The sequence below is a fragment of the Amorphotheca resinae genome (assembly GCF_003019875.1).
Source record: "Amorphotheca resinae ATCC 22711 unplaced genomic scaffold M430scaffold_1, whole genome shotgun sequence".
Classification (NCBI taxonomy): domain Eukaryota; kingdom Fungi; phylum Ascomycota; class Leotiomycetes; order Helotiales; family Amorphothecaceae; genus Amorphotheca; species Amorphotheca resinae.
In genome coordinates this window covers 1,142,693-1,163,901 of record NW_020194471.1, presented here as the reverse complement: position 1 = coordinate 1,163,901, position 21,209 = coordinate 1,142,693, and the positions used below count along the sequence as shown (strand labels likewise).

At 52.2% G+C, this 21,209-nt stretch overlaps 10 protein-coding genes across 10 annotated transcripts; 5 read left to right on the top strand and 5 right to left on the bottom strand.

The window, feature by feature from the left end:
• Window positions 1-306: 306 nt before the first annotated feature.
• Window positions 307-1,265, top strand: M430DRAFT_46563 (hypothetical protein; the record flags this gene model as incomplete). Its single annotated transcript, XM_024867856.1, has 3 exons — window positions 307-787; window positions 844-1,158; window positions 1,222-1,265. The coding sequence occupies 3 exons, from the start codon at window positions 307-309 to the stop codon at window positions 1,263-1,265; spliced, it is 840 nt and encodes a 279-aa protein (XP_024724991.1).
• Window positions 1,266-1,890: 625 nt separating this feature from the next.
• Window positions 1,891-2,961, bottom strand: M430DRAFT_131028 (hypothetical protein). Its single transcript, XM_024862174.1, has 3 exons — window positions 2,626-2,961; window positions 2,485-2,572; window positions 1,891-2,421 (listed from the first exon to the last, which is right to left on the bottom strand). Exons 1-3 carry the CDS (start codon window positions 2,914-2,916, stop codon window positions 2,060-2,062), a joined length of 741 nt encoding a protein of 246 aa, XP_024724990.1. The 5' UTR covers window positions 2,917-2,961; the 3' UTR covers window positions 1,891-2,059.
• A 1,356-nt stretch (window positions 2,962-4,317) lies between these two features.
• M430DRAFT_14735 (hypothetical protein) lies at window positions 4,318-4,919 on the bottom strand (the record flags this gene model as incomplete). The annotated part of the gene is made up of 2 exons (XM_024863058.1): window positions 4,318-4,662; window positions 4,752-4,919. The coding sequence occupies 2 exons, from the start codon at window positions 4,917-4,919 to the stop codon at window positions 4,318-4,320; spliced, it is 513 nt and encodes a 170-aa protein (XP_024724989.1).
• Window positions 4,920-5,066: 147 nt separating this feature from the next.
• Window positions 5,067-7,443, top strand: M430DRAFT_131026 (hypothetical protein). Its single transcript, XM_024862173.1, has 2 exons — window positions 5,067-5,623; window positions 5,872-7,443. The coding sequence occupies exons 1-2, from the start codon at window positions 5,192-5,194 to the stop codon at window positions 7,042-7,044; spliced, it is 1,605 nt and encodes a 534-aa protein (XP_024724988.1). The 5' UTR covers window positions 5,067-5,191; the 3' UTR covers window positions 7,045-7,443.
• Window positions 6,908-8,765, bottom strand: M430DRAFT_62710 (hypothetical protein). Its single transcript, XM_024869008.1, has 3 exons — window positions 8,405-8,765; window positions 8,259-8,357; window positions 6,908-8,209 (listed from the first exon to the last, which is right to left on the bottom strand). The coding sequence occupies exons 1-3, from the start codon at window positions 8,656-8,658 to the stop codon at window positions 7,162-7,164; spliced, it is 1,401 nt and encodes a 466-aa protein (XP_024724987.1). The 5' UTR covers window positions 8,659-8,765; the 3' UTR covers window positions 6,908-7,161.
• Window positions 8,766-8,800: 35 nt separating this feature from the next.
• M430DRAFT_154429 (hypothetical protein) lies at window positions 8,801-9,740 on the top strand. The gene is made up of 2 exons (XM_024863250.1): window positions 8,801-8,974; window positions 9,029-9,740. Exons 1-2 carry the CDS (start codon window positions 8,860-8,862, stop codon window positions 9,544-9,546), a joined length of 633 nt encoding a protein of 210 aa, XP_024724986.1. The 5' UTR covers window positions 8,801-8,859; the 3' UTR covers window positions 9,547-9,740.
• Window positions 9,741-12,444: 2,704 nt separating this feature from the next.
• On the top strand, window positions 12,445-13,524 carry M430DRAFT_54975 (hypothetical protein; the record flags this gene model as incomplete). Its single annotated transcript, XM_024868507.1, has 4 exons — window positions 12,445-12,538; window positions 12,689-12,714; window positions 12,808-12,895; window positions 13,038-13,524. The coding sequence occupies 4 exons, from the start codon at window positions 12,445-12,447 to the stop codon at window positions 13,313-13,315; spliced, it is 486 nt and encodes a 161-aa protein (XP_024724985.1). The 3' UTR covers window positions 13,316-13,524.
• A 3,116-nt stretch (window positions 13,525-16,640) lies between these two features.
• Window positions 16,641-20,194, top strand: M430DRAFT_23904 (hypothetical protein; the record flags this gene model as incomplete). The annotated part of the gene is made up of 6 exons (XM_024864982.1): window positions 16,641-17,374; window positions 17,460-18,989; window positions 19,036-19,137; window positions 19,187-19,377; window positions 19,426-19,858; window positions 19,909-20,194. The coding sequence occupies 6 exons, from the start codon at window positions 16,641-16,643 to the stop codon at window positions 20,192-20,194; spliced, it is 3,276 nt and encodes a 1,091-aa protein (XP_024724984.1).
• Window positions 20,195-20,395: 201 nt separating this feature from the next.
• M430DRAFT_32184 (hypothetical protein) lies at window positions 20,396-21,098 on the bottom strand. The gene has a single exon (XM_024866117.1). It carries the CDS (start codon window positions 20,631-20,633, stop codon window positions 20,448-20,450), a length of 186 nt encoding a protein of 61 aa, XP_024724983.1. The 5' UTR covers window positions 20,634-21,098; the 3' UTR covers window positions 20,396-20,447.
• On the bottom strand, window positions 20,752-21,101 carry M430DRAFT_154392 (hypothetical protein). The gene has a single exon (XM_024863249.1). It carries the CDS (start codon window positions 21,055-21,057, stop codon window positions 20,869-20,871), a length of 189 nt encoding a protein of 62 aa, XP_024724982.1. The 5' UTR covers window positions 21,058-21,101; the 3' UTR covers window positions 20,752-20,868.
• Window positions 21,102-21,209: the final 108 nt, after the last annotated feature.

Genomic DNA, 21,209 nt, shown 5'->3' with positions numbered 1-21,209 from the left:
GTCGTGAATCCTACGATGCGGCTGCTCCGTAAAGTGGCTCGGTCCGATGTTCAAATGGGGAAGCTCCCAAGCTGGCGCTCCTACAGCAAAGCTTGAAATGAAAGGATGGAACATCATGGCCTGTAGTGCAGTGCCGGAGCCACAGCAATTGAGACCGTATAAAAGTAAGACATTTTCCTTTTACTCGTTGAGCTTCTTTTCTGTCAAGCTTCTTTCTTGGCTACCTGCGAATTATAACCTCCTCAACCAAGAGCTTCGCAAGTGGAAATGCTTCTCTTGAGCACTGTTCCTCTCTTATTCTTCATCATGGGTCAAACGGTGTCCGCTGGGGGCTGCAATGGAAACACGGCCTTATGCTCGCGGCAGTACTCCAACGTCACCCAGATAGGAGCGCACGACTCTGCTTTCGTGGGTATTCTGCCGACCGACAACCAGGTGAAATCGGTTGCCGACCAGCTGGATGCAGGAGTCCGTTTTCTTCAAGCCCAGACACATGAGAATTCCGGGGAGCTGCATCTCTGCCACACAAGCTGTCTCGAACTGAACGCAGGGCCTCTTACGGACTACTTATCTACTATCAAGACATGGATGGATAAGAATAAAAACGAAGTTGTTACTCTGCTGCTCACCAATGGTGACCGGGTCAACGTGTCGACGTTCGGAAGCGCAATGTCAAGTACCGGACTCGACAAGTATGCCTATGTACCGCCTAAAAAACTCTCGATGGACGAATGGCCAACCCTACAAGAACTGATTGATGATGGGAAGAGGCTTGTCATGTTCCTTGGTCGGTTTCTCCCTCCCTTCTATTTACTGTCCAATCAGTTTCCTAACACGCAGCAGATTACCTCGCAGATACCTCTAAAGTCGATTACATCCTCGACGAGTTCAGCTACTTTTTCGAAACGGCTTACGACGTCACCAATTTTACATCCTGCGCTCTCGACCGTCCACCAGGATCAAAGGGAGATGGACTCATGATGATTGTCAACCACTTCAAAGATATCGACATCTTGGGTATTGATATCCCGGACGTCATGCATGATATGAGCACCAATGCCGCAACGGGATCGGGAAGTATTGGAGAACAGGCGGATCTGTGCATCAACACTTGGAAAAGATCGCCAAATTTCATTTTATTGGACAATTTCAACATTGGTAAGTCCCATCCAGTGAGATTTTGGCTATTATGAAAGCTTTTGCTCACGATTTTGTCTATAGGGGATGCTTTCACAGCACAGAATAACTTAAATCACTTAAGTTGATACGGCTTTGGTTGTTTTGTTCTTCTAGCAATATAATATACTTTTCCAGTCCCTACACATGCGACCCTCTTAACATCAGCGCTTAATGACATGGTAAGACCTGGCTCCGAAGAAATTAAAGTCAGACGAATTGTCAAGCAAAATGGCACCAGTAATGACTGATATGAAGAAAGAAACCTCTCCTTTCGCCATTGAAGACTCTTATTTGTCCCAGTGAAGGCAATGGCTAGAGTACCGAAATACACAGAGGCCAATAATGGCATCTTCCTCTCGTTCAACAGATCACCCCTCTTTAACCCACCCCCCCCCAACAGAAAAAACCGCGGCTGGTATCCGAGCCCGGAAAGGCGAATCTGTAAAGCTAGATCTTCGTTTAGTTCGGATGCTGCTTCTCGTATGTGAATATTCTTCGTGTGCTTTATGTCTAGGAAATGAAAGGTCTGAAAGGAGCAAATATGGGAGTGAGAGGCGCCTATATGCGTACGTTAAGGGGTTAAGAGGTTGTTGAAACGTAAGGTGGATGAATGAGGGGGATAGATGGAAGGGTGGGGTTGGGCAGGCTAACTATGGTCTTTAGTATAGGAGGAGTTAACGATTGAAGCTCAATGCTTTCTTGTTTCGAGATGGAACGTCAAGTTTGAAGAATAGCATTTTGTAATAGTGGACATATCAGAAGTGATGCCCAGTCCATACCCACGAATAGCCTTATTTCAGAATTGACGGTATCCTTTCCAAAACCTTAGGATTAGAACCCTCTTTCTATAGCCCAAAGAAACCCGTCGTTTTAATCGTAATTATGCGTCAATCATCGATATGCTCAAATGTATCCACCCATCCGCATACGCCGCCTCTCGCATGATTTCCTCCAGCGGGGCCCTGAACGGCACCGGCGCCCCATGCAATATAGGCTCCGCCAGTATCGCATCCCTACGGCTAGGAAACAGAGACGGCAGTATGCTATTCAGGGCCGAGCCCAGAGTCTGCACCTCTCGATTCGCAGTCATCGGCGGGACCAACGTCTGGACGATCTTGAAGGAGCCGACTTCAGCGGAGGCAGTAGGTGAGGATGGGATGTAGACTCGGAGCGGGATGTGTCGTAGCGGGGTTGCGGGGTTGAGGAGGATCTTATTGATTCGGTTGAAGGTGTTGAAGTCATCTACGTTCATATCGTCAGTGGGCAAACCAAGAACAGGACGGAAGAGCGGGATGGGGCACGTACTATCCTGTACGGAGTTCCATAACTGCGTGGAGTTCTCCTTCGACATCGACATTATCCCCTTCGCGGTTCCATTCCGGATGAAATCAGCCTGGCGCATACCTGTCAGATACTCCCCCCGTTGCGACGAGGCTGTGAGCTTACCTCTTTCACGCTGTTGATATAGGTATCATGTATGTCGAAGAGAGGACCATCGCCGAGTGTGATATGCCATGGTAATTCTGGTTGGTACAGATCGAAGAGCAGCCCGACGGGGAGGTTCTTGAGGAGGATATCTTGGTAGGAGAAGCTGGAGCAGGGCCCGAAGAACGAGGTCAGACGGGGGAGGAGGAGGGGCAGATACGAGAGCCGTGGAACCTGGATAAGGTACGGGATGTCGGAAGAAGGATGGGTGATATGGAGAGGGATTGTGGATGCCCAGATCTGGGACTGCATTGCGTGGGTTCCCGAGATGAAGTGAAGGTGGAGTGAAAGGCTGGGGGTTATTCGCTTCATATGGTTAGACTGATTTTCGCAAGGCTGACACCAGAGATGGGAATACATGGGTTTCGCGTCCCATTGGTGACCTTCTCCAGACCTTCTCCTGCGATTTTTTCAAACGCCAGCTTTTAAGTTACACCAATCTTGACTTGAAATGATTCTCGGAATCCTTGTTAACGAAGACCATTGAATAGTCCACTCGATTTGGGTGGTTCGGGCAGGTCATGCAGCGAGGAGTATGCTGATTGCTTGCTATAGGTTTTAGGTCCATTTTGGGTCAATAAATCTGGTATTATCAGGTTGGCCCTTCAGTTACTTGTAGGATTGTGGATATTCGGATTATATTGCTTTGATCAGCCTTTGGTATCACGTTCGTTATGTCACTACCACCCAACTGCCTCTTTTCCATTTCTTTTCTCCTGGAACCGGCTCAAATTATCTCGGGATGTCTTTTCTCGGAGCTGTCCCGACTGACACCAAATGAAGTGTATGACAAGTGTCACTAGTCGTCCTCAAACTATCTGGGCAGACGAATCGTCCTCGGCTGTCCTGCTTTATTTCAAGTTAAGATCGGGTCATGCCAGTGCATTCCTGATTTCCGTGACTATGCAAGCCCTTACCCCCCTTCATTTATACGCCCATACAACTCAGGGCCATCCAGAAATATCATCTATGATGTACGGAGTGTGTATGTTTGCCAGCAGCATGACCCGAAAATGAGATTGATTGAGAGCAAACAGAATTATGGTTTTGAACGATTTCCTAGCGGGCCAACTTCCAAGCAGGCAGTCATTGGAAGTTGTGTTCGAGGAAGGAGCTCAAGAGGGAGCAGAACTGTTTATTACCAAGACAACGGTGAATGAAGCCATGGGTAAATTGTCGGAATGTTCTCCAATTCTCGTGGCGGACTCTTCGGGTACTTCGGATAACAGCAGGTTCAAAGCCGGAACAACGAGTATAAAACTTCACAAGGAGTTATGGAGTATTGCCACTGTCCCATATTTACAAGCTCCATGCATAGCGGAAGGCCTAAACCCCAGGTTCCACCAGCCAGACTAATATGTCAACGACAGAGCAATGCCCACGGGCAGTGAGGAGGAGGATACCTCTTGATCTCAAGCTTCACCGCATTTAACTAACCTACTTCAACACACTTATACATCATTATTCTAACCCATTGAACAAGGAGTCTTGGAAAGTAACGTGCTAAGGTAGAAGGAAACCTTCGACGGCCATTGGCGCGTTGAACGGCGTTTCAGTATCGCTGGCAACAAAAATACTTGACTAAGGCAGGGTTTTAGAGCCTGGAATTGAACAGAAAGCTGGATTGAAGAGCCGACAGAGGAAAGATCGATTTCAATTCGAGCGATTCGATATTTTGATATTTCGCTTCGCCCATTTGAAAACCGCACCGAGCTGGAACGTAGCAACCAGAAGCGATAACCATTTGCCAATACGAAGCGATTTTACCCCGACATCCCACTTACATCGATGGCGTCCCACTCTCTGGCACTCATGTACAACCAGGGTCGGTACAGATTGTACCAAGGATTCTTCAAGATCCACAAGGTCGGGCACCAATACGGAATACGCTCGATGTTCTTTGTCCCGAGCGTGGCGTGGAGCTTTCCTCTCAGCGGCGATAGCACGGAATAATGACGGCACCGACACCGCAAAATTCTGTGCTGGGTTTTGTAGATCCTGTCGATGGGTAGTCTTGCAAAGCAAATGATAAGGAAGGGGGGAAATGTGATATACATTCATTGAGGGTTCAAGAGATCTTGATTGACATCGTCCAGGCGGTAATAGACGGCAACAGACGGTGTGCTGTGAAGATGGAGCGACTTCATCATACATAAGGCACGGATGGCTCCTTCCTTGACAGTGGATCTAACAAACCACTTCAACCATTGCGTGGCCGATGCTCGGCCGCTGAAGCCCTTGACGGAGTGCTTCATGGGCGGGATCCTGTCAAGGTATTCTGATTCGACTCACTGGTCCGCATACCCTGCGTAACCATCTATCTTCCTTTCTGTCTTTTGTGCCTCTTCTCTTTTCTCTCTTTTCTCTCTTTTCTCTCTTTGCTTATATCTTCATTATTTGCCTCTCACGCTCTGTACCTGCAATTGACTGAATTGATGGGATATCATCCGCTGTTTGTTGCCTTTCATGCACCTGGACGAGGGATGATCGACTCCCCCAAGAGGTGAATTGAAAATTCATATCCATCATGTCTCAGAACCACCATGGAAAAGACCCAGTGGATCTCTCGGAGAAGACTCCTCGAACAAATCAACAAGATGATTCGGAGTCAATCCACACCATCAACGAACCTCCCACCATCCTGAGTCACATTCCATCTCACGTATCCCACACACACGATGCTCCAATGCAGCATTCGTCCTCGTATGTTGAGATACCAGACGAGGTATATGATCGACTATCGCCTTCACGGAAGATGATCATCGTTGCTCTCCTCTCCTTTTGCAGCTTCTTGGCTCCAATATCAAGCACCACAATTCTGTCCGCAATCCCCGAAGTGGCTGCTACATTCAATTGCACTGGAACGATAATGAATTTGACCAATGCTCTTTATATGTTATTTATGGGAATTTCGCCTTGCTTTTGGGGTCCATTGAGTCAGGTATATGGGAGACGAATTGTAAGAGTACCCAGTATTTTCTTTCCCATAGACCTTTGGGGCATGGCATATAGAAGTTGTGGCTTCTTGAACGTCTGTAATTCTCTAGACGTCGTCAACTGAGTTTCCTTGATATGGCGTTTTAAGCTTTGAGGTCCCGAACTACGAGCTTGACTTAGGTAATTCAAGAGCCATACACTTGTTGGGCGGCCCACAACGAGCAGTACCACCACCAGTTTACCCTTGCTCTAGTACTGACAGCTTACCAGATATGCCTCCTAACAGCCCTTCTGTTCCTGGGCTGTTCCCTTGGCACAGCTTTATCTCCAAATCTGGCCGCCTACTTCATATTTCGTATCCTTACGGCCTTCGAGGGGACTTCCTTTCTGACCATCGGGGCATCCTGTATCGGGGACATATACAGACCCACGGAACGAGCAACAGCCATGGGCTGGTTTCTCTCCGGAACTCTGATCGGCCCGGCACTGGGCCCATTTCTAGGTGGTATCATCGTGACCTTCCGATCCTGGCGCGTCATTTTCTACCTCCAAACCGCGCTCGCAGGAGCTGCACTGGTGGGGGCCTTCTTCCTGCTCCCAGAGACCGCGCACCGCAAGAAATCCGACGACCTGGTCGGCCTCCCCTTCAAGAAGAAAGTCTCCGTGCTCTGGAGCATGACGAACCCCTGGCGTGTGGTACGATTGTACCAATACCCCAACCTCATCGTGGTGTCCCTCGCGTCTTCCTCTCTCGTCTGGAACATGTACTCGCTCTTGACCCCTATCCGCTACGTTCTCAACCCTCGCTTCCACCTCACCACGCCCATCCAGTCTGGCCTCTTCTACCTCGCACCGGGCTGCGGATATCTACTGGGGACCTTCTTCGGCGGGCGCTACGCCGACCACATCACGATCAAGTGGCAAGCGAAACGCAACGGGACGCGCGTGCCCGAGGACCGCCTGCGCTCTGCGGTGCCCTTCCTCGGCATCGCCATCCCCGGCTGCATGTTGATCTACGGCTGGTCCGTCGAGAAGCGCTTCGGCGGCATCCCGCTACCCGTCATCATGATGTTTCTGCAGGGCGTGGCGCAGCTGTTCTGCTTCCCAAGCCTGAACACGTATTGTCTGGATGTGATGCAGAGGAATAGCGCGGAGGTCATTGCGGGGAATTATATGATCAGATATCTCTTCGCGGCGCTGGGCACGGCAACGGTCTTGCCGGCTGTGGACAAGATTGGGGTCGGTTGGTTCTCGACAATCAGTGCGGCTTTCTTGGTAGCTTCGGGTTTGGCGACGGGCGCTGCGGCCCTGAAGGGGAGGGAGTGGAGGGAGGCGGTGGATAGGAAGAAGAGGGCGAAAAGGAAGAGTACTATTGAGAGACAAAATGGAAAAGCTATGAGACATGCTGTGACTGATAGTGGAAAGGAGAAGGAGATGGTTTGATGCATCTTCACAACGGCGAAAAGGGAATTCTTGTGGTCTTGCTCAGACATGTCACCCTTTTGGGCGTGAGATTCATTAATATACTTACAGATAAAGTCAATGCCATAATACTTAGGACTAGCCAAAGCTTATTTTCTGCCTGGTCAGATCCCTGAATACATCATCCAATACCTTGCGTTTTCTCTTCCCGCTTTCATCTTCATCAGCAATGCGGCCCTTCAAATCATCTTCCTCTTCTTTATCCGCAATAGCATCATCCGCTGTTCTCGGAGCCCATACTCTTATCTGACCATCTGTGTGCGCCGAGTAGATGCCATCCACCGCGCTCCTCCACGCAAGTGCCGTAATCCGATTCTTGATGGTCCGTTCCCCCGTTCTCGATCTCACAGTTGGCATGACAGGGCCCGGAACTTTCAGACGCTTCAGCAATTTACCTTCGTGAAGCTCAAACATGAGGAGTTCTTTTTCGTTGGGATAGAAAAGCACTTCGCCGCGGGGTGGAGTTAGTGAGGTGGGGGATACAACCAGGGGTAGATTCGAGAGATGGCCATTCTTGAGTGTTGGGCCAAAGCTCGCAAGTGTGTTAGCCCCTGAGGCAGCATCCCATACGCGTATACGTTCATCATGTCCGGCAGAGATGATGTATGAACCATCGTCTGTCCAGGTAATCCCGTTGACGGTCCCTTGATGTGCCTTGCCCCTGTCTCGTCCTCGTGCTCCTCTCCCCATACCGTCAAAGCCGGCAATCCCAGTTGAGTCTTCCATGTCAAGGACGCCTAGTGATCCAGAGCTCTTCCGGATATCCCAAAGACGTACTGTGCCATCTATCCCTCCACTGGCCAAAATGTGTTCAAGTACGGGACTCCATGCCACTGACAGCAAGGCACCGTGGTGACCTGCCAGCGAGTGTGTACTGGAGCCGGTGCGTAAATCTACGAGGCGTACCGCAGGGTGTTGGGTAGCGCAAGCTACCAGGAGGTGACTGGCAATTGGGGAAAGGGCATGAGTATAGACAATTGAGTTCAGGTCGAAATTGGCAGAGAGCGCAAGTGTTTCGGTAGCATAGATCTTCAAGTGATGATCGTATGAGGAAGACAAGAAGGCCGCAGAATCGAAGGGATAGAAGCTGAGATGGGTGATGCCAAATTTATGTGCTGACGCAGTTCTAACAACGTTAACAGAATGTTACGAAGGGATAGTCAACGACGAGTTACCTAGCAACTGTTCCCGTAGGTCTAAAAGTATGTCTTACTCCTTGATTCTCTTCGAGATCCCAGAGCTTTATCGAGGAGTCGGCGCCTCCAGAAACGAGGCTATTGGAGTCAGCGAGACAGCAGAAGTATGGATGATGGGCACCTACAATCTCCCATCGATATCTATAGATAATGCATTTACTCCTGCTTGATGTGCCCATATCCTCCCCTCCTCCGGATCATTGATTGGAGGATCTAGACTTCCGCTAGAGCTTGTAGCGGGCGCAACCTCCTTCTCGCCGCCATTGAAGCGTAGCCTCGGAGCAGGCTGAATGGCATGAAGGAGCTGTGAAGTCTGGATCCGCGCAAAAGCCTGAGGGCTGAGGTTGCCCGTTGACCGATCAAAGAGCAACTGATTCATACATTTGTATCAGCAACTGCTGCTGTATACGGTATGGGGGCTTCGTAGGGTTTGATGGTCGTTGACGACGCGTGCGTTAAGATCGCGGTTGTCGAGGCTGAACGAAGCGACACGGGAAGTTTGCCTTGCCAAAAGAGGCTCCACCAGCGTCGCAAAACCATCCACTGCATGTCATGCCTTCGAATTACATAACAATTCACCATGACGTCCAAAGCTTTCTCACAAAAGAGTTTTCTTAACCCAGAAGCCCTACAAGATGAATCAGTTCATGAAGAGAAGAATTCTAGAAGAGCTACTGTATACGATGCGGTCGCAGGTAAGCGCTGTAGCTTCAATCTTCTGCTTCTTATTCCCACTAATACCCTCCAAGGACGCATATCAGCAGCAGGCTTCATCCCCAAAGACTTGGTGATCCCATCCACTCGAGACACAACTTCTACATCCACAACTGCTGTTTCTCCGGAAGCTGTGCTATTCAGACAAAGGAATGCGCCTACGCGATACGAAGAAACCGATATCTACTTTGCGAACGAACGAGAATTGAATGCCGATCTCCCTGATTCAGACCTTCTCAAGGCACTTCATTGCTACGCATCTGATTTTTACTCACGCGCTACCACAGATGGCGGTTCTGGAGACTGGCGCAGCTTGGACGAGACAGCCTTGATAGCTCTTGGTATATTGATGGAAGAAGCTACTCGTGATGTTTTGGGAGAGACGGGAGATCTTGTCTTCACCGAGGGCGAAATTGTTGATGGCCCCAGTAAGATACCTCCTGGGAGGTCACAGTCGCGAGCACCGAGCGTAGCCAGTGAGCGTGGCAAGGAAAGACCCTCAAAGAAGAGACGGATTCTCGACGGCAACGAAGCAACAGTGCCAATTGGATGAGATACTGGTCTGGGCTGGATCATAATCTTCTCGTGCTTTAAGGCGATATTCGATGGCGTTGCGCCTGTGAGGCTTTTGTTTCTTTTGCCACTGGGCTTGGGACCTTGCCTTTCTGACTCTTTTCGGGCATTTTATCATCTCATCAGCCTCGCACTCGCTACAAACACGCGCTGATTGGCATTCTTCGCAACGCCCGTTTCACAAGGACTCCAGAGACTCGGGCAAATCAAGGCGAGTCCCATGACGATGCTCGGAGTGTGCGACAGGCTTATGTACGCCTTTAATATCGTCAACGGTCTCGGGTTGCACCGCATCTGTCGTGTCTGTTCTACAGTACGGATACGGGGGAAGGGGGGGCAGTTGGAGATGCTGTTCCCTTCCCTGTGCCATGATTGATGACTGGCTCACGGTAGGAAGCATTACCCATGGACGTCAAAAGTCCCCCACGGAATATCGTGAGACATTACGTCTCGACCTGTATATATATGCTCCAATAGAACGAGCCTCAACCAGCAAAGCACGGTGCGCACAGCGCGAATCAATCCAACGGCCTTGCAAGGCTCGCAGGTATCAACGTCGGGCGGCACGTGTGGAGGGGTCAAGGCTTATCGCAGAATCAGAGCAGAGCCCGGGTTTCGCCCGCGACTGCTGATCGACAGCCGCTGTCCTATGGCACCGTACAATAATACCAATACTGTCAATATTACACCGTTCTATACGCGCGAGATCCAAAACATGAATCAGCTGCAGAACAGAACAGAGATCTGACGAGCTCGAGTCCTCCACGATCTCTCATAGCAGATGCAGCCACAGTGACAGATATACGACAGATCATATCAGCCGGCGCGGGCCAGCTGCTCTTGTATAGGAACGGCGCGATGGCTATTACAAATACCTGCGCAGCACAGTGCACTATACGGAGGAATATAGCATTTATACTTTGAGTTTTGAATTTTAATAGTAGGAATAGCAATCTATAGTATACAGTAGTACTGTATTCTCCCCAAAGGCCCCCAACCGCCGAGTTATCTCCACAGCGGCAGGGTCACGCGTCAAGGCTGCGCTGCATAAATTATCACTTTCTATTATCTCGAAATGTGGCGGTCAGCCACCCATGCCTTGGCTCCCCATTCGCTGCAGCACAGGATCATGGATGGCTTTCGATCTGTCCCCCACAGGGTAAAGCGCCGGCTTTCATTGAGTTCCGTACTCCGAACCCAGCTAGCTGGGGATAGAGTTGATCCCGGAAGATTGTTTGGGTCGGTAGATGGAGCGTGGTGGACCTGGTGGTGCTGCTGGATGTTGGGGTCTCACGTGACTTTAACAAGGGACTCGTCGGTTAGGACCTTGATGCTGTCTGATAGAGACAGTAGCAGGGTCCTCCATTATTTACGTCCGTAACTCCAAGTCTACAGTACGGAGTAGATACAATCCAACCCTCGATACGGCACGGAGTAATACGCCCTTACCTTACCCACGAAATGCCGACCTCGTCTCCGACATTGCGAGCTTCCCGCATGTACGTGCGCGTACTGGCGTATCGTCTCGTATAGTCGTACCTCGCGTACAGAGTGACCTCCCAGTTCCGCAACGCGGTTTTCCGCATGTACGGTACCTCTGTTGCGGAGGAAGGCGCCTTTGAATGAAGATCCCTATAATCTCCTCTGCTATGGGCTACGGAGTACAGCCTACGGAGTACAGAATATGGAGTATATACGTACATATTCCGTACCGTAAGCCTTGCGTTGTAAGGTAAGGCATCCACTGAGGTCATGGGGGCGGACGTTTTGAATGTTGGCCCTCAGCATCGAGAATAATAATCAAGATTCGAGTCTCGCGACATTCTCTGGACGGTGATGCCCAACGTACTGAGCTGGGACTGGGGACCGATAACTTGGGTCACTAGGCCAGACGGCATGGGGGACAGCAGTCGTGTCATCCAGTGGCCCTTTTCCTCTCGGAGCCGAGACGTTGAGGATTCGGGAGCCATCATGTCATCATGGAAGGAAGCGCTTCTCTCACCGTGAGAGTCTCACCGCAAGAACAGCACCCGACGGTCTGGGGATTCCAATCTTTCAAACCCCTTCTGGCGCGAGCTCGGATGGCCCAAGATAGCGACGCCGACGGGGAATGACGAGGCTGAGGGATAGATCAGCGAATCCCGGGATTTTGACGTTGCTGGACGGAGAAAGACCTCGAGTGGGAGAGGAGCGGTCGATATGCTGCTGCTTGCTGCAAACCCACCGTTCTTTCAGTGCCAGGAATCCAAGTGTGTGGTCATGCGACGATAGACACGTTTCGTTTCGTTCGTGGCCAGGTGTTCTGCTACTGTACAAGACAGAGGACTATGTATGTAAGTAAGAAGGAAGTCCCTTGGAGCGCTCACGGCCTGTGATCCTATCACTGGGCGGTGATCTCGCCTCGCCCCTCGCTCTACGAGCGATGGAGCCTCGAGCCAAAGGCTACAAAGGCCCTTGATCCCAGACCGCCGCGATGATGCTGCGGGATACTCCGTGTATTATGACAGAAGACGCCCTATCATCTATGGTTATACCGTATACACTCTACAGTACAGTAGCACCACCACCCGACTACCAGGACTACTTCTAGTCTTCTACGGAGCTACGCGGTCTGTCGTAGTACATACCGTACTACTACAGAGTAAACAATGCGAGAAGATCTATACCCATGCGCAGGATTCAGGAGTAGCGCGCTCGTCATCATCCGTATGTATGTGGTCTTCCGAGAATCCCAACGTCCAGAGTCACATCCCTTGGCCCGTCAGTCCCCCCCCCCCTTTGCCCAAAGAACAATCCCAGATTCCCACGCGCTAGTCGCCACGTGATCGTCCCTCCCTTTCAGCCCGTGCCAGGTGCTTCTGTTATGCACGAATCTGACATGTCCCGTTACAATGCAGGTTTCACTGCAACTCATTCCTCGCGCCCCCCGCCACGGGCTCGAAGGCGTCTGCATGCACAAGACTGTATCGAAGGTAAATCGCAATCTAGATTCTACAGCGGCAGAATGACATACAGGAGAGCCCTAGCACCCTTCGTTTTTTCTCCTATCATATTCCAGAATACGGTATAACAGGACCGCCCTACGCCGTAAATAAACGAAATAAATTAAAATCAATTTACAGATCCCCACGCTGATCTGTTTAGCCAGGTACTAGGAAATCACGTGGAGATTAATCTGAGGAAACCCCACCCTACGGAGTACAGTTACCGTACTACTAATACCATACTACACCCAGAACAGTATTACCCTTTTGAGGCATCGGGTCAGGGGGGAGGAGGGGAGGGGAGGGGTTGTTTGGAAGGTTCGGAAGAGCAACGAAGCCATCTTAGTGCGTTTCTCACAAGAGAGGCGAGTTCCCATCCCCTTGGATTCGGTAGCGTTGGGGGCTTTTCTTTTTTCCTCGCCCCTGCTTTTCCCTGATTCCGGGACCTGCAAATCAGGAGGGAGATTCGAGAATATGGTGGTTACAGTATTCTTCCGCCTGAGCAAGGGTCAGGGGAAAAAGGGGCAGGGGGAAAAGGGGGGCGGAACAGGGGCGGAGAGAGAGGGGCAAGCCACGGCGGAGGAGCAGAGAGGTACGGGAGTACTTGGGTACTTTGGACATCCTCCATATTGGATGCGGGCGACGCAGGAGCTTTCCTGGGATGTCCTCTGTGCGTATTATTGTGACAGAGACGACGCAGAGCAGAGAACTATTACCGGTAGTAAGGTACGGGAAGGGAGGCAAAACGCAGCGCAGGGACAGTGATGGGCAGCGCGATTGACGGTTTTCATTTCGCTGACGAGCATCAGCATCATCATCAGCATCATCGAAACATGTTGCAGGCAACGCAGACAATACAGACGACAGAGGAGCGCGGGGCATGACTCACGAAGCTTTCTTGCCACAATCATCGTGCGGCAGAAACGACGTCGTGCTGTTGCTGCTGGCGTTGCTGCTGCTCTCCCAGACTGGCGGGGGGCGAGGGGGCGAGGGGGAGGGGTGAACGGAGGCTCCTTTCGTGATTCGTGATTCGTGCTTCGAGTGTTTCGCCGCTGCGGCCCGGCCGAGAATCGTCTATTTCCCAGGTCTTCCTTGGTGCTGGAGGCTTGAGGGCAGTGCGTGCTCTCTCTCAGCCGCCAAGCATGGTTTTCATGGGTTCGTCCCAGCAGAGGCGGCATTGACCTCCACACATGCTGTAAGTTTCCCGGTTTCCAGTTGTAAACATGGCGCTGGGCTTGGGATCACCACCACAACGGGATCCAGACTACTTGCTCCCTAATGGCAAGACTACCCAAGAGGAGTAGTAACTTATCAGGTACGGGAGGTCCTGGTGGTTGCCAATTCCCAGCGGTCCCAAGCCATCAGCGCGAACTACTGAGACGTGATGATGATGTGCCGCTGCTACGCGTAGCGCGACCGTCCTGCCGGACTACAATACTACTATGGATGATACAACTCCCTGGATTTAGTCCGGGATGCCGGGTCCTTCTCGACTCCTAGGTTCTAACTGTAGTTCTAACTGTACAGCCCTAACGCCTCGGGGAGGGAAAGTAGTCTTCTCACTACCACTGTACACACGGAGGACAGGTCCTCACGGGGCAGTGATAGATCATGGATGCTATAGCCGGACGCACCGTACTAGAGAGCTTTAGCATCACGTCGTCTGTAGGCCTGCGCCGCGCGGGAGGTTCCAGCACCCAGCGGGAGTCGGGACGGACGCCAGAACGACCAGAGAAGGACGTGGAAGACGTGGAAGACGTGGAAGTTGAGGACTCCTCCAAAGTTCTGTACAACGATGCAGCAAGGCAAGCAAGGACTGGCATCGTGCGTTTACCAAGAGCATCCAAGGGCGTTCGAGTCGCAAGAGCCGTGCCGGGACTCGGCAGTGCTGTGATTGCTCCGTCAGGCCGGGTACGGGTACGGGCCCTAGAGTCCTAGACGTCGGGAGGGGCGGCATGGGGCGGGGTGGAGCGGGATGTGCAAGGAAATACCTCGGCATGTTCGCTGTTGGGGGGGGGAATTAGTACCCGATTGGGACTGTGGGAGGCATGTATTTGTGTTGTTGCGCGCGTCTTGTCCACGGTGAGTAGTATCAGATTGAGGTCCATCATGGCGTCGCAGGACGGGCCTGAGAGCCTAAGAGCCTAAGGGCCTAAGAGCCGAAGAGGTAATATGAACCGCGCAAGAACCGCCCGGCCCTGCGACTCGAAATACGCTCGCGGGCGTGCTGCTGTTTCCTGTCTAGAGAGCTGCGACTACGACTTGGCCGCCCCCACGACGGGCTCCGGCACGGTGCAATGGCCTGGTCGTGATAGACCAACGAGGGCAAGAATTAGCAGGAGAGTTCAGGGCCGGCGCGTGGCTGTGGCGTACCGAGAACCTCCCTCCCGGGCTTCCTGGGTTTCTGGACCATCTGGCATCATCGAATCAGCCATCCACGATCTGATACAGCTGTATCATCATCATGATGAGGCCCTGACCCTTGGCGGACCGTGCCAGACCCCGTCTCTCGTCTCTCGTCTCTCGTCTCTCGTTCCTCGTCTCTCTCACGCGGCCGCCGAGTCGCAGACCCCGTGACGACCAAGCGGCAGGAGAGTGCCTGGATCCAGCTACGGTGCTCCGTACAGTATCACATCGGCCACGGCCCATCTCATCACTATCACCACCAACCACCACCACCATCACCACATCACCGCCATATCACAATCCACGCAATTCAACGAGTGACCACCAACCCAGTACTGCAGTAATCCTCTCTGCCACGGCCTGCGGCCTCTCGTCCCCTACTACTGACTGCTCCTCGCCTACTCGAGAGCCCAAAGACGTGCCGTCCCGTGTTCCCCCTCCCTTCCCCTCCTCCTTCTCTGCCTCTGCTGTACCCCTCCCCTCCCTTGATCATTGATTGATTGTTCTTCGCTCATCCATCTCTCCCTCTCTCCAAAACCAACCCCCCTCCCCCCCCAGTCCATTATTCCCTGCTTCGCTGCGCGGCCGCCACAAAGCGATCAGGTCTGCCGCATACCGCCTCGGCCGTCTAGCGAATCGTCCGTCGCATGGCCGCTACAGGACGACTACTATGTACTAACCACCAACCTTGACCCGACTTACAGTACTAAGTACTCCCCACTACGACGACCACTCGACAGGACAGGACCGCCACTGCACCCGTCGACCGCCTACCGCTCCGAAGGACCCAGTCGCCAGGAGCACCGAGCATCTCCTACGGTACGGGACGGCACTGTGCCAGGTACGCCTCTAATAATCCGCTCCTCCGCTCCTCCGCCCAGATAGCCATGCTCCTCTGACCGTCAGAATAGCGACAGAACAGGCACAGACGGGCTGCAGCGCATTTGCAGCCACATCGGCCAATGCCAGCCAGTGCTGCCCGGCTCCCAAAGAATACCCTCGCTCGCAGATCACCGGCCCCCCCCCTCCCCCCCAAGACCCAGGACTCACGAGTGACCCGAGACCACGCCCAAGCAAGCCCAGAGTGGGGACCCGCCTAGCTTTCTTTCCCACGACCCAGAGAGGTCTGAGGAAAATAATAGAAAATAAAGAAAAAATTAAAAAAAAATAATAAAGCCAAAAAAGCCTCAGGAAAAAGTCTCCACCCGGAGCAATACTGACTACTACTGACTACGGCCCGCTACGCTCACTACGCTCACTCCGTCACGAACGATCGGTGTCAGGTCGTCGTGTTGCCCTCGTCTTTTTGGCCCTCGAACCCTTGGCCCAACATCTCCGAGCGCCTCACTCACGATTCCCGCCTCCGCCTCCCGCCTCGCGCCTCACGCTCCCTCGATAGGGCTTCCGGCCTCTCCTACCTTACCTTTGCTCTGGAAAGCGTCCCAAGCATCCTAATCCTCTAACCCTCGCTGGCTCGTCCCTCGCCCGGTCCGGACGCCCACCAACCCGCTCGCTGTTACACGTCAGTCTGTCCCACCTACCAGAGTTCCAGCACAGATGATCTCCCACCAAGCTGTGTTAGCTCTGAGCCTGTAAGAAGCCGCCGCGCTCGACTGCCGTCCATGGCCTCTACTACTGCTGTGCCCGCTTGAGTGTCTTTGTCTTGTCTTGTCTTGTGTATACAATGATGGACAATGGCCTGCCTGACCAGAAACGTCCGCGCATAGGATCATGGACGCCCCAGCAGTCGCGTGAACTCCCTCAACTCCCTCCTCCTACCGTCCCATATCAGCATGGCCCGCCCTTCTCCAGACCTGAGCCGCAGCCGCACCCCTTAGATGACCGTCGACGACACTCAGAGCATGCGCAGTACGATCCCGATCCACGCAGACCCGGCTCTGGCCCTTCGCATGGATACCATCCTGCCTCGCAACCTCCTCCTCCTCCTCCCCAATACGCCACCGGGCCCCGAGATACAATGGTCAAGAGAGATCCGTCAGATGAGCCACCCACCCCACAGTACCGTCCTCCCTCGACAGGGACCGGTCCCGACCACGGCGTGAGCGCGCCGCACCCAGACCGGTTCCATCATCCTCCTCACTTCGATCCCCCCGCGCAGGGCCCGACTGCCTTTCGACAGCCATATCCCCTTCAGCAGAGTCCGATGCCCGGCAGCGAGACCCCCTACAACCAGTATGCCCACGGGCTTGCGCCCCCCCGAGATCCATATCCCTCCCTCGCGTACCCGTCGTCTGCGGCCGCCGCTGCCAATTCGGTGAAGAGGAAGGCGCAGAGGGCAGCCCAGGCGTGTGACAGTTGCCGGACGCTGAAGGCAAAATGTGATGAAGGGAGGCCTGCCTGTGGCAGCTGTAAAGAGAAGGGCGTGGCTTGTGTCTACCGAGATCCGCCCCCCAAACAGTATGTTATATGTGGCTATATCTCTTCTATAAACTCTCTCCTCTCTTTTCGGAGGCCTTAGCTACGCGATACTAACCCAGAGTAGGATTGACAAAGCTCAAGCCGATATCTTAGATACCGTGCTGAGGATGGAGAGCGCGTTCAACGGTTTGGCGGAGAAGCTCGTGGGCACAATGAACAGCCTCTCTGGGAAAGTAGATCTTTTCGAGAGGGTATTGGTATCCAGCGTCCCAGGTGCGGAGGCGAATCTCCAGGAGGGGCTTCGTGACAATGCCCAAGCGTTACAGTATCCCCGGACGTCAGTGGGGTCCGTATCCCAGGGTTTCAAGACTGAGCCGATATATCCATCTACCCCTAGCCAGCAAAGGAGTCTCGAGAGAATCGAAGGAGAGGAAGGAGAAGAAGAAGAAGATGATGAAGCGGGGGATCCAGTGCCCCCAGGAAAACCTTCGATCCCCGTGAACCACACGACGGGGGCTGCAAGGTTACTTCTTGTAGGACCAATCGCTCAATTAGCTAGCGGCGTGATTGCGTCGGAAAAGATCAAGAACGAGAAATATCCCATGATTCAAGAAGAGAAACGTGGGGTCCTGAGGCTTTTTGGAAGGGGGGAGGGACTGGACCGACCCCCAGGTTATGAGAAGGATCCTCAAGCTGATTACGGTGCTGAAAGCACCCCAAGTGATACCAATTCGGATATTTCATCACCCGCGGGGGAAGAATGGGGCCAGATAGGGGGTTTGACTCCTCCTGGAGATGACAATAGCCCTCCTATCCAAAGAGGAAACGTGATCGATACGGAAGGAATGCCGGATCTGAGGCGGGAAACGGTGTTGAGATACGTGGATAGCTATAACCGGAACATCAACAACATGCATCCTATCCTGATACCGCGGCGCCTCAACGCGCTGGTCGAAGCCTTCCTGAAATCGATTCCGACAAGTCATGCGAGGCCAAGGCAGGTCGAGAATTTAACTGGTCATGGTTCAAATACGCGTGGTCCATCTGCCAGCTTCGTAGGCGGAGGGAGTCGAGCTCCAGAGAGTCCTGGACGGAAGCGGAAGAGATCTCCCGCTAGCACGGCGGAGGGTTCGGAGGTTCCAAGCCAAAGCATATGGGATCATAAGCCTGGACATCCATTCCGATCAATCAGTACGGCTCTTGTGTTGTTGGTCATGGCTCTAGGAGAGATCTGTGAGCATACCAAGAAGATTCCGGACATTTACCCTGACCAAAATGATGACCAAACGTGGGCTTCACCCCATATGCGCAACGGGCATCCCGTTCAGAGTTCCCCTACGATGTCTACCCCCACGGGATTGCCATCACCACAAGAGGGAGGAGCGCATTCTCGCAGCCGGAGGACGTCATTAGAAGGCCCGCCTTTCTTCCCGAAGAGGGCCAACCCCAAGGCCAGAAATCTGGATCTCCTGCCAGGCCTCTCATATTTTGCACTAGCAACGGACATCATTGGAAATCAGCTAGGAGGAAACAGCCTCCAGCATGTTCACGCAAACATCCTTGCTGGTCTATACCACGGTCAGCTCGGGCGAGTCTTGGAAAGTCACACTTATATCTACAACGCATGCCGGGGGCTCCAGGTCATCTTGAGACCGTAAGTACTCCTAACTCCTAATATTTGACGAAGCTAAATGATACAGGAAACTCGAGCGGCTACAGAAATTAAAGAAGAACAACGAAGTGATCCCACACAGGGACAATCCTATAGTCTTTGCATTTTGGACGTGTCTGCAGCTTGAGAGGTCTGTGTCGCATAGAGGAGTTTGTAGATCATAAGCTGACGTCTTACAGTGATATTGTTGCCGAGTTACCTTGCCCACACTCTGGTATCCTAACGCTCGAAGACGGGATGCCACACCCAAATTTGCAAGCAGCAAGGGATATTGACGGCCTTGATTCGTTAATCTTAGAGAGCTACACGGCTCAGCTGTATCTGCGGAAACACCTCAACACTTTGCATAATATGTTTTATAATCCCGAAGGTTGGCGCCTCTTGAAAGGAAACCGACTTGTTGCTAACCTTAGGATAGACTCCCAAGGCGACAAGCCAAATTACTTTGCCACTATCGAAGCGTGTGAAGGAAGCCTTAGCCAGATCGACATCGTGGCACCTAATATGAGGTGGGAGGAGGACGATCCGCCAGCAACGGATATCCTCGGAGCACGGCTACGGGCCAAGTTCTACGGTGCTCGGGTCATCACCTACAGAGATTTCGTGTTGAAGATACTCGAGCATTCAGCCGCAAACTCGAAATTCCGAGGCCAACAGATCTCCAAGGATTTCAAGAGCGGGGTCTCGGTTCCCACGCTCAAGGCAGACATGAGAGAGATCGACCCGAAGATTCTCCAATATGCAGAGATGGGTATCAAGTCTCTTATCAAGAGCACGACGGCTTTCTATGGCCTAGGTGATCCGGGACACAAGAGATTGATCGTCACGAATATCTGGGGAACAGCACATGCGTATGTTATTAAGATTCGTTTATTGGTTGCGTGTTATTGACATGATACAGGCAATGGGGCAACGTCTTGACTCTCCAAGCAGCTTATCTAGACCCTATCCTAAAACAATTTGTGGACCCACAGCTGCTTCAGACCCTCCTCAAGAAAACGCTGTCTTTCCTCTGGCTACACGCGCACCGTTCGTCAGCTCTCTTCATCGACTACAAGATCCTACACCACACAGGACGAATCATGGGAATGCTAGACGACAAAGACGTGGCGCACCACTACAGCGTGAATTCGAGTTTCAGCTCGAGTATCCGAAGCAGCTCCAGCGGGGACGTCAGGATGACTTGATCAGCTCATGCGAGAGACAGAAGCCCCGTGGCGCGTGTATGATGAGTACTGAGGCACCGAGTATATTTGCGGGTGGTATCGGGCGGCAGCGACTTCTTTTGTGTGTTTATTGAACCAGCAAAACGTATATACTGCATGGGAGGCCGGGGAGCTGGCAGGATGGGCGGCTCATGTTATCAGCATCTTTTAGCGGTGGCGCGGATCTTTAGATCTTTTGCAGGATTGATTCCCCCGTCATCTACGTTACGTGTCTTTACAATGGATGAGATTTGGAGCGCTGCATTATCATCATCGTCGTTATCGTCATCATCATCATATCACCATATCGTTTATCATCGTCAGCATCGTCAGCAGCATATCTTAGCATCCGAGTCGCAAAGCAAACGAAGCCAGCAAGCACCAACACATCACAAGACCACACACTACACGCGGGGTCCATCACCCCGCCTTCTCCTCATTGGGCGCGCTGGCAGACAAACACAGCACATGAATTGTTACTCTTATTTTTTTTATCTCTTTTTTTATTTTCCCGCTCTCATATTTGACCTACATATATCCAACGGTGTGGCATTTACACTCTTAGTTCCTAGTTTGTTGGTGGCTTGTGTCTAGTATTCAGGTGTTCAGGGGTCTGGCATGTTCCTCGAGCCATTGACATTTCTCGCCGCGTCTTGTCATGTTTTGGCATGGTCTGGTCTTGGTCTGGTCTGGTGCCTAGCTTGTTTAGCTAGTATAGATAAAGTAGATAAATGATAGATAGATAGATAGAAGGCTGGATGGAAGGATGGATGGATATCTGGTGCCATGTTCCCTCGGTACTTGCGAATCTGCAAGTCCAGTCGCATCCATCCATCCAAATCCATCCGCCCTATCTCTGTAACAATACAATAATACAAAGCTTAACAACAAAGCAGATTGTAACTTTCGCGAAAAAGTGTCTAACTCAAGCACCTAAGAGCAAGAATATTTCAGCCGAGCCAGGGCCCCTCTTACTCTTCTCATCCTTCCCCGCCCC

Bases quoted from the DNA above. Each gene is read 5' to 3' on its own strand.
- M430DRAFT_131028 (XM_024862174.1), bottom strand. From the start codon at position 2,916: ATGCAGTCCCAGATCTGGGCATCCACAATCCCTCTCCATATCACCCAT. The intron at 2,573-2,625 runs GTAAGCTCACAG...GGTATGCGCCAG, and splicing joins ATATCAACAGCGTGAAAGAG to GCTGATTTCATCCGGAATGG. The intron at 2,422-2,484 runs GTACGTGCCCCA...ATATGAACGTAG, and splicing joins ATGGAACTCCGTACAGGATA to ATGACTTCAACACCTTCAAC.
- M430DRAFT_131026 (XM_024862173.1), top strand. From the start codon at position 5,192: ATGTCTCAGAACCACCATGGAAAAGACCCAGTGGATCTCTCGGAGAAG. The intron at 5,624-5,871 runs GTAAGAGTACCC...ACAGCTTACCAG, and splicing joins AGGTATATGGGAGACGAATT to ATATGCCTCCTAACAGCCCT.
- M430DRAFT_62710 (XM_024869008.1), bottom strand. From the start codon at position 8,658: ATGAATCAGTTGCTCTTTGATCGGTCAACGGGCAACCTCAGCCCTCAG. The intron at 8,358-8,404 runs GTAGGTGCCCAT...TGACTCCAATAG, and splicing joins ATAGATATCGATGGGAGATT to CCTCGTTTCTGGAGGCGCCG. The intron at 8,210-8,258 runs GTAACTCGTCGT...TAACGTTGTTAG, and splicing joins CCTACGGGAACAGTTGCTAG to AACTGCGTCAGCACATAAAT.
- M430DRAFT_154429 (XM_024863250.1), top strand. From the start codon at position 8,860: ATGACGTCCAAAGCTTTCTCACAAAAGAGTTTTCTTAACCCAGAAGCC. The intron at 8,975-9,028 runs GTAAGCGCTGTA...ATACCCTCCAAG, and splicing joins TGTATACGATGCGGTCGCAG to GACGCATATCAGCAGCAGGC.
- M430DRAFT_32184 (XM_024866117.1), bottom strand. From the start codon at position 20,633: ATGGACCCCGCGTGTAGTGTGTGGTCTTGTGATGTGTTGGTGCTTGCT.
- M430DRAFT_154392 (XM_024863249.1), bottom strand. From the start codon at position 21,057: ATGGATTTGGATGGATGGATGCGACTGGACTTGCAGATTCGCAAGTAC.